Source organism: Chionomys nivalis, chromosome 4 (genome assembly GCF_950005125.1).
Source record: "Chionomys nivalis chromosome 4, mChiNiv1.1, whole genome shotgun sequence".
Classification (NCBI taxonomy): domain Eukaryota; kingdom Metazoa; phylum Chordata; class Mammalia; order Rodentia; family Cricetidae; genus Chionomys; species Chionomys nivalis.
In genome coordinates, this window is record NC_080089.1 from 59,090,670 (window position 1) to 59,099,914 (window position 9,245).

Consider the following 9,245-nt stretch of genomic DNA (forward strand, 5'->3'; position numbering starts at 1 on the left):
TTTTAAAGGTTGCACGGGCTCCCAACGGTGCCATAGGCTGGTGCCCATGCTTGACACACCCCGTGAGGCATTTAAGATCCAAACCAAAACACCTACAAGGGAAAGCCCTCGGAGGAGCCACAGGCTCTGAGACCAAGCTGAGGGCAGATGACTCAGCTAAGGTAGCTCCTTAAATTCTCCAACACTTTCTCCTGGAAATAACTCAGAGCTCTTTGTCAGAGAATTTTTGTACTCTAGTGTTTCCAAACGCCAGCTTGGAAACGGAACTGTTTGGGCTGATGCGGCCCATTGCAACCACGTGCATGTTTTTATCAGGCATCTTTGCCCCGCCTTAAGAGGCTAGGCATAAACTCCACTAGAGACACTAGAGAATGCAACCGTAGCTCAGGCATCAGAAACCCAGTAATAGGCCAGACTGACGCTTTTAACTTTATTTATCTGGGGTGGGAGTGGGGGTGGTAAACAGGGAGCATGTGGAAGTCTGTGGGTTTTCTCCGTCCTCCAGAGATCGAACCGACGTCAAGCTTGATGACAATTATTTCCTCACTGAACCACCCTGCTGGCCCCAGGCTGACACTTTAGAGGGCAGAATCTCTAGTTGGCCTCCTCTGGTGTGGAGGTCTTCCACCGGCTAGTGTTGGTCCAACTCTTTGCTCTCTTGGCCCAGCCCACCTCCGGCCCCACCCACCTTTCACCGGTTCCTGAGCAGAGGGTCGAAATCCAGGGAACCCCTAGACTTCTTATGGCCTTCTCACGTATTGTTTTTCTTTTTTTTTTTTTTTGGTTTTTCGAGACAGGGTTTCTCTGTGGTTTTGGAGCCTGTCCTGGAACTAGCTCTTGTAGACCAGGCTGGTCTCGAACTCACAGAGATCCGCCTGACTCTGCCTCCCAAGTGCTGGGATTAAAGGCGTGCGCCACCACCGCCTGGCCACGTATTGTTTTTCTTCCAGTCCCTTACATTTCTGCTCTGAAGACAGGAAATGCAACAGAATGCTCTAGCCGATTCCAGAGTGGAGGGGAGAAGAGAGGAGGCAACATCAGAATTAAGCAGCCGCTGATTAAGCAGCCGGTGATAAGCGGTACAGCAAGCAGGAAGTTCACGAAGCCAATTTTTTTTTTTTTTAAATTTAGAAACTGTGACAGCTGGGCCTCCTTGGAGTTATGTGAGGATGAGACAACCCAACTTGGGTACCCAGCTCACTGCCTGTTTCACACATTGTCTGACGTATGTAAATCCTGGGTGTCTGGGTAGTGGTGGGAACTGAACCTAGGGCTTCATCTGCCATTTTAAGCAAGTACTGTTGGCTGGACCACAGTTAACTTTTTTTTTTTTTTTTTTGGTTTTTCGAGACAGGGTTTCTCTGTGGTTTTCCACAGTTAACTTTTATATGTTAACTTTCATGATTATTTTCCAGGTCTCACTAACTTGCTTGGGTCTGTCTTTGTAAAAGAGGGTTTGTCTGAGCCAGGCCTTTCCATAAGGAATGATAATGAAGAGTTCACACACACACACACACACACACACACACACACACACGAACCCCTCTCCCCCTTTGGCTCACCTGTTTAACATGTCCAGTTAAAATGGAACACCTCATCCTAACACGGGGTTCCCCCTTTACCTTCACAGACTGCCTTTTGCCAGTGTGCTACGCGCGTCTCCTCTCTATCCAGAGGCGGTCCTTTGTCCCTCCAGGACAAAATCCCTTCCCCTTCTCCCTCGTCATCTGTCTCCTTAAAAATCACACCTGCAGAGTCATTTGCTGCCGGTTTCTGCCTGAGTCAAAAAGCAGCCATTTTCCATTTTAACTTTTCTTCCCTGCTTAATAAAGGATCTCTCTGTGAAAATGGGTGTTTGGGTGTGGTTTGTACCTAATCCAGGAGGAAGAGCCTGCAGTGCAGGGTCTCCTTCAGATATGGAGGGAAGTATTAATTTGGATCCTGTGGGAAATAGTGCCCAGAGCCTGGATTTGTGGCTCCCAGACTCTGACTGGGAATGAGACCAGACAAAACTTAAAGATCCTGTCCTCATCTCTTCCACATCCGCAAGAAGAAAGCCTGGGGCGCGGTTGTCTGGTTTTATTTTAACTGGGGTCAAACAATACAACACAGTGCACGGATTTTAGGTGCTCTACGAGTTTTAATGACGATCAGTTTATCATTCAGATCAAAACAAAGGGCGTCCCTAGTGCAGGAGGCTGTTCCCCTCTTCCCGCCACACCCAGAGGTGACTTGACTCTTACCACACTTCCAGTCTTATCTGCATCTTTTCTCATTTCCTTTATTTTCTCTTCTTTCCCATCTTCCTTCCTTCCCCTCTCCCTCCCTAGTCTTGAACCCTGTATAAAAGTTACTCATGCCTGGCTTTTGTTAAACGTCTAGCCTACGAAATGTCCCCTTGTTGTCACCTGGACCCCCTGTTGATCCCTCTAAGTTTTTCCTATGAATATAACACAACACATCCATGCATTCTGATGTCCAAACAGAGCTAGGGGTGTTCCAAATAAGACGGCTATGATTATCCCAATAAAGTATTTTGGGAGAAGTTTCTGCCAGGTACAAATACCCACATGTGGCATTGCTGGGAGAGAAAGGCAAGAAATACTTAACTCCAAGAGAGTGTCCCCCAGGTGCCTGTAGCTTGGCCCGCCCGCCCACTAGTTTTTGAACATATCACAAAGCAGCTTCTCCATCGGCGTGTTCCCTATGGTCTTTCGGAAGAAGAGGAGCTCGATGCGCTCAGCAGTGATGAACCTCAAAGACGGGAGCAGGAGGAGCAACTTCCCAAACCTGAACAGGAGAAAGGATGCTGTCAGGCTTAGGGCTAGCTGCTGAGCAAGGCGGTCCGGGAGCGGGGAGGGGTACCCAGGGCCTGCCAGGGGATTTCAAGGAAAGACCCCTGTGTTAGACGGCTTACTTCCACCTTCCCACTGGTAGGAGTATGAAAACAGGGCCTCGAGAATATTGTCCATCATGTGTCAAGACTATTGTCTGTGAAGCACCTATGATGATAGTAACTACTACTGAAAATATCCGGAGTCAAGGGAGAAAAAAATCCAACCTAGCTTCAAGTCAGAACCATTTGTTAAAACAGAGGTCCCAGTGCAAAAAAACAAAACAAAAAAAGAAAAGCCGGGCGGTGGTGGCGCACACCTTTAATCCCAGCACTCGGGAGGCAGAGGCAGGCGGATCTCTGTGAGTTCGAGGCCAGCCTGGTCTACAAGAGCTAGTTCCAGGACAGGAACCAAAAGCTACGGAGAAACCCTGTCTCGAAAAATCAAAAAAAAAAAAAAAAAGAAAAGAACAAAAAGAAAAAAAAAATCAGAACCAGACGTCCATGGGAAGAAGTCATACAGCTGGGGCCACCACGATGCTGTGCTCCACCGGGACCTCTGCTTTCACTGGTCTAGCGAGGAGAAGGAAGGAACTGTGAAGTCTGTCTGAGAGCCACTGCAAACTGTGGGTATGGACCTACCTGGTAGAAAATGATAGGTAATTGCCTCAAGAATAAACTTTTAAAATTAAAATAGAAAATTAATACCAAAATGGAGACTGAGGATATTATAACTCATTAGATAGAATTTTGGGTGGTTTTTTTTTTTTGTGTGTGATTTTGTTTGTTTTTTTAGACAGGGTTTCTCTGTATAGTCCTGGCTGTCCAGAAACTCATTCTGTAGACCAGGCTGGCCTTGAACTCACAGAGATCCACTGTCTCTGCCTCCTCAGGGTTGGGATTAAAGGCGTGCGCCACCATCACCCGGCCTTGGTGGAGTTCTTGCTTAGCAGGCACAAGGCCATGGGCTCCAGTCCCAGTAGCATGTAGCCTATGTGTGGTTGAACATACCTGCCATCCTCCTGGTGCTTTGGAAGGAGAGGTAGGAAGATCAGGAGCTGAAGCTTACCCCAGCAGCATGGCGAGTTCAGGGCTAGCTAGGACTATATGAAACCTAGTCTTAAAACAGTGTGTCAGAGTGGATCATACAAAGTAAGCGTGGGTTTTAGTGCCTCTGTGTAGGCTGTGCTAAGATACATTGACCCAGAGACTGGAGATCCTGCAGTGACACTTAGTTCTGCCTGGAGCAATTAAAGGGCAAAAGTAACCCAGAGAGTCTGTGTGTGCAGAGGCCAGAGATCGTCTTCTTCAATCACTCCCCGCCTTATCTACATTTATGTGTGTGCACGCACACGCATGTGAGTACACACACACATACAAACATATGTATCCATATGTATGTGTTGGTGTATATACCCACAGAGGCCAGGAGAAGACACTGAGCATCCTGTACATCCCTGCTTTCTTCCTTAGAGATGAGGTTTCTTTCTGAACCAAAACCTTGTTATTTAGGCTGCCTGGACAGAGAGCTCCTGGGATCTGACTGTTTCTGCTGCCCAACACTGGTTTTTATTTATTTAGCCTGCTTTACCCAGCATTTTCAGCGTTTTCACATGGGTACTGGAGATTTGAACCCATGTCCTCATGCTTGCACAGGAAATGCTCTTATCCACTGAGCCATCTCCTAGCCCTTCCTCCCTGTGTCTTAAGACATGGTCTCTCAACTGAACCTGGAGCTCCTCAGTTCAGCTAGGCTGGCCGGCCAGTGAGTTCCACGGATCCACCTGTCTCCACCCAGTTCAGCGCTGGGTTGACAGACACATGCCACCACACCTGGTCTTTGTGTGGGTTCTGGGGATGCATACTCAGGTCCTTAAGTTTGCTTGGCAGACTCTTGAGTAGTCCCCCCGCCCCGCCCCTACATAGAAAACCTTCCTCAGTATTTTTGAAATGTGATACATGATCAGGTGCCTCTGAGGGCTGGCCTCAGAGGGGACCAGGGAGACCCCTGGCTTCTGGATGTCTGTGAGGACCACTCTAGTGATGCTGTGTCAGGGCTTAGTGCCGACATTTCACCAAGCTCTCTGCTCCTGCACCTACTGGAGAGGGGCTTAAGGATGCTCCTGCTGCCAGTTCTTCAGAAAGAATGCAGATGTGGTCTAGAATGGTCCACAGAAGCCTGGCTGAGTGGGATAAGCCAGCTGATGTTTCAGTGTCTTTCCTGATGCTAAACTAAGTCGGGACCCTCCACCTGCATCTACCACCCCCACCCAGCCTGCGCCGGCCACATCCGTGTTCACTCACGCCTGGCTTTTCTGCACACCATCTCCACGGTACACCTTCCACACTTCCTCCAGAGCTTGGCAAGCTCCTTCCAGACTCTCAACTTTCAAGTTCTGAAAGCCCATTGCTCCCAAATGCATCTCTTTGCTCCTTCCCTGCCTTTAGCCAAGGGTTAAATCTGTCCCTTTCTAATTCCCAGAGTTCTTCACTCTTGTCTGTCTCCTGCTCCCTATGGTCACTCCCCACGGCTATGACCGATGGAATCTCCCAGAGAAGTTGCTGCTCTGCCTGTTGTGCCCATAACCACACAGATCTGAATGAGATCCAGTCCTGGGCATCACGCCTCCTCCCACAGACTCTCCACTGTTCCCCTCCACCTCTCTCGTTAGATGTGCCTTCAGTGGCACGCGGAGCTCTAATCGGGCTGGTCTCAGGGCAGCTCTCTGCCTCAGTCTCCCACCTTCCTACCAGCAAGACTCTTTTGACCCGCCTGTACTGGACTCCTGCCTAAGGATGCGTACTTCTGGTCCCTACCTTTACAGGTAGGACTTTCTCTTCTCTTTAGACCCCATCTTGGGATGGAGACAAGGTCCCTGTCAAAGGCTGGGTCATAGAAGGGCACACCTGCAAGCCCAGCACTTGGGAAGCAGACGCAGGAAAACTCCAAATTTGAGACCAGTGTGGGACATAAATTGAAATCCTGTCTTTAAAAAGTAAAAATTTAAAAGTCTGGCCTTTGCTATCCCTTCAGATACAAGTCACTCTCCACACCTGGCCCGGGTGATCCTTGTCTTTCATGTGACTACATGCCGAGCATCCGTCCCTGCAGCTTCTGTCTTTTGGTGCCCTCCTGGGACCTGGCACTGTGTCTGTCCACAGGAGATGTTGGGTAGATGCTGCCGACTGAGCCGTTTATCCTGTCTAAGCAGGGAAGCCCAGAGATGGTGCGGGAGAGGCAGGTAGAGGGAAGGAGGAAGGCGAGGCGGGTAGATGGATGAGTGGGTCATTACTGTCACCTAACAGGCTGGCTGGGGTGGTGAGCCTTGCTATGCTGGCTGAGCATCACTTGGGACTGGTCCTGCAAAGCCTCCACATGCTCAGGATCCTTCAGGCCGCGCGTCTCTGGGGAAAAGCAGTACCAGTGAGCTCCCGTCTAGAAGCCTGCCTGATCCCACAACCCCCAAAGTATCAGGCCACACTGTTTTCTCTGCTTTCCCCCAGAGGAAGACTATCCATCTATACCCAGGTGGGTTCATGAGGAGCCCAGCAGAAGGAGGTCACTAGAACCCCTGAACCCTTCCTCCTCCTCCTCTTTTTTTTTTTTTTCCCCAAATTCCCAACCATGTCTCTGGAAAACTTGGGCCAAGGCTCAGTACCGGGTTTGAAGAGGACCAGGGCCTTCATGCAGGCAAATTCCGTGGGGTCCACTGCGAGTGCACGGAACCGGGAGATGGTCTCCTGCAGGAAGCGCATCTCTGCAGTGGCCAAGACCAGCCTGCTCTGAGAGCCTCCGGAGGCCTCGGGTGGTGCCAGCAGTGGGCAGCTATCCAGGGGCAGAGACCACTGTATGGCTCCAAGGAGGAAAAGTTCATTCCACGCCTCTTCCAGCAAGATCACCTGTTACCAGAGAGGGTTCAAATGCCAGCACAGGTGCACAGTTCCTAGTGCTCCCTGCCTGCCACTTTCTCCAGGGACAAAAGGGCTGCTCCCAGGTGCCCAGAGTCTCCTGTCCACTGCCTGCACAGGCTCTGGCTCAGCTATCTACACAGCTACCTAGGTTTCCAGATGCCTGTGGATTCTCTCCAGAGCTGTGGCTGGGCCATTCAGGATAAGCCTAGAGCCCAGGGATGTTGGACAGCCTTCAGATGATTCCAAGAGTGAGTTCAAGAAACTGGGTGACTTTTCCAAGCTGTTTCCTCCAAACACACAGTACATCTGGCAGTCACTCTCTCCCAGATCAGTGTGAGAGCTTTGTCTGCTCAATGTGGACAGGCTGGGGTGACACTCAGGCCTGAGGTCATGGAAATTCTGCACTCTAAAGGTACCAAGGGTCAGCCACTTTGTTGTGCGGAGTATGCAGATTGCTGTCTCGAACAGAATGGCTATACGTCAGGCAGTGTGAGGAAGGAAAGACAATGGACCCAGAGAGCCACAGGTCTTACTTTGCATCCAGGCTCTATGCATCTCGGGCGAGCATCCTTCCCCCAGAGACATACATACATACTTACACTGGCCTGACCATTCCCAACTCAAAGACACATGTACCTCTGGGTCACCATCTGAGTCGTGTAAGCCTCCATCCCTCACCATCCCAGGAGTATATGTTCCCCCAAGCTGGCTGGCCTATGACTTTCGACTGTGCCTGGCCCAGCTCCAGTGGGCAGGCTGTGTGGTGTACCTGGTCCCGGAAGGGCAGGTTGGAAAACACAGGCAGGTTTTTGGCCCATTTGACGGCCATGAATAGTAGGCGAGCTGATGTCTCGTGGATGCCATCCAGGCCGCAGGGGGATGCAGGGAACTCGGGGTCGTTGCCGGTGACATCAATATTCTCTTCAGCTATTGAGGGAGGAGGTTGTGGTCTTAGTGCCCACTCTGCGGAAGCCGGGGGAGAAAGATCCATGCCCACTGCCCTTCCACTTACCATCCTCCGGCTCCAGCTTAGCACAAGTTTCAGCGGTGATAAGGCTGGCCATAAAGTGGTGGCCCATGGCTCTGGCTGCCGATGAAGACGTGGGGCCTTGGGAACTGGGCCCTGCCAAGGCAGGGGAGGCCGCCAAGGGCTCAGGTTGGGGATCATTGCCTGTTTCCATGCTGTCCAGCTGGACGTGGGCCATGCTTCGGGGTTGTCGTTCATTCTGCACAGCTTGGAAGGCAAGGAGACTCAGGACACCCCACAGGCCTCGGCAGTGCTACCTGCTCTACTGCCTTTCCCACCCCGCTGGGCCCACCACTCACCATCTTGGTTCATGCCTGCTTGTAGGCACTTCTTCAGTCGGCAGGCCTGGCACTGGTTGCGATGGGCTTTATCCACTGGGCACATTCCTGCCCCCACCTGGCATCTGCGGAGGGCAGGGAGCTCCTGGGGGCCAGCGTCATGCCCAGGCCCCAGGCCTTGAATCTGGACATTCGCTTTCCCCGAACAACCTCCACCCAGGCTAAGCACACTAGGGCAGGCCGGCGGAGCTGGCGGCACCTGTAGATGAGCCTCCGCCTCACGCTCCTCTTGAAGAAGCCACTGCAGCCATTACAGGCGTAGATGCCATAGTGCTTCCCGCTGCTGCTGTCTCCACACACGCGGCACTGGAGTGAGGGGCCCACGCCTGAGTGGGGAGACAAGACTGGATTGAGAAGGCTGCACATTTTCTCCCCCACCCCCATCCATCGTTTTCCAAGTCCACAGGTTCCCACCTCCCCGAATCTAGACGGCCATGCCATTCCCATCTGGAAAAGCAGCTTCCCCACTGTGGCACCAATCCTTCCTCTTAGCATGTCCGCTCCCTTCACAGCCTGTTTCCAGCAGACATCCACGCTGCCTCCACTCTCCCAGCCCCCTTCCTTCCCTGTGGGTGGCTGCAGGCTCTCATGAGAACAGTCATAAAACACGCAAGAGCACCCACTGCCTTCCTCAGCAGCTCCATTGTTAGGTCCTAATCCTTGGGCCTCTGAGTTTCTAGGACTTTGGGGTTGTCAGCAGACCCCTTCATGCTTACTGCAGCCTGGGGACTGGGACCAGATGGCTCCACTCCTCTCCTGGCCCCGGGAACCTACTGCTTGTAGTCTCTTCCTCAAGGGCCCAGACCTCACCTCCAGATATACCCGTACCTGTGGGATCCTCTCCAAGGCCCCACCTGCCCGGGGACTCCTTCTTGGAGGCTGTCACAGCCACAGCCACAGCAGAGGCAGCCACTGTAGCGCTCATTGGGTACGGTGGGTCCCAAGGGCAGCCTGTCAGCTGCCTGTGAGCAGCTGCCGGGCCCAGCCTATGTCTGTCTACTGTGTCTGTCGGTGCCCGGTTCTCCTCTGCTTCCTTCCCTTGTGAGTTAGGGGCTTTTCCTTCTGGAGCTTGGCTCTGGGTCCAGACTTCTCCCAGCACAGCTCTGGACACAGCGTGTGATCCTCTTAATCTTTA

General features: G+C 51.9%; 1 protein-coding gene across 1 annotated transcript; it reads right to left on the minus strand.

The window, feature by feature from the left end:
- Positions 1-2,657: 2,657 nt before the first annotated feature.
- Nr2e3 (nuclear receptor subfamily 2 group E member 3) lies at positions 2,658-9,035 on the minus strand. The gene is made up of 8 exons (XM_057768784.1): positions 8,939-9,035; positions 8,310-8,436; positions 8,072-8,175; positions 7,758-7,979; positions 7,515-7,672; positions 6,493-6,733; positions 6,133-6,238; positions 2,658-2,790 (listed from the first exon to the last, which is right to left on the minus strand). The coding sequence occupies exons 1-8, from the start codon at positions 9,033-9,035 to the stop codon at positions 2,658-2,660; spliced, it is 1,188 nt and encodes a 395-aa protein (XP_057624767.1).
- Positions 9,036-9,245: the final 210 nt, after the last annotated feature.

Coding starts and splice junctions, on each gene's coding strand:
- Nr2e3 (XM_057768784.1), bottom strand. CDS start 9,035: ATGAGCGCTACAGTGGCTGCCTCTGCTGTGGCTGTGGCTGTGACAGCC. Junction 6,734..7,514: donor ACCTGCCCTTCCGGGACCAG/GTACACCACACA, acceptor CTCTGGTAACAG/GTGATCTTGCTGGAAGAGGC. Junction 6,239..6,492: donor CCTGGTCCTCTTCAAACCCG/GTACTGAGCCTT, acceptor GCTTTTCCCCAG/AGACGCGCGGCCTGAAGGAT.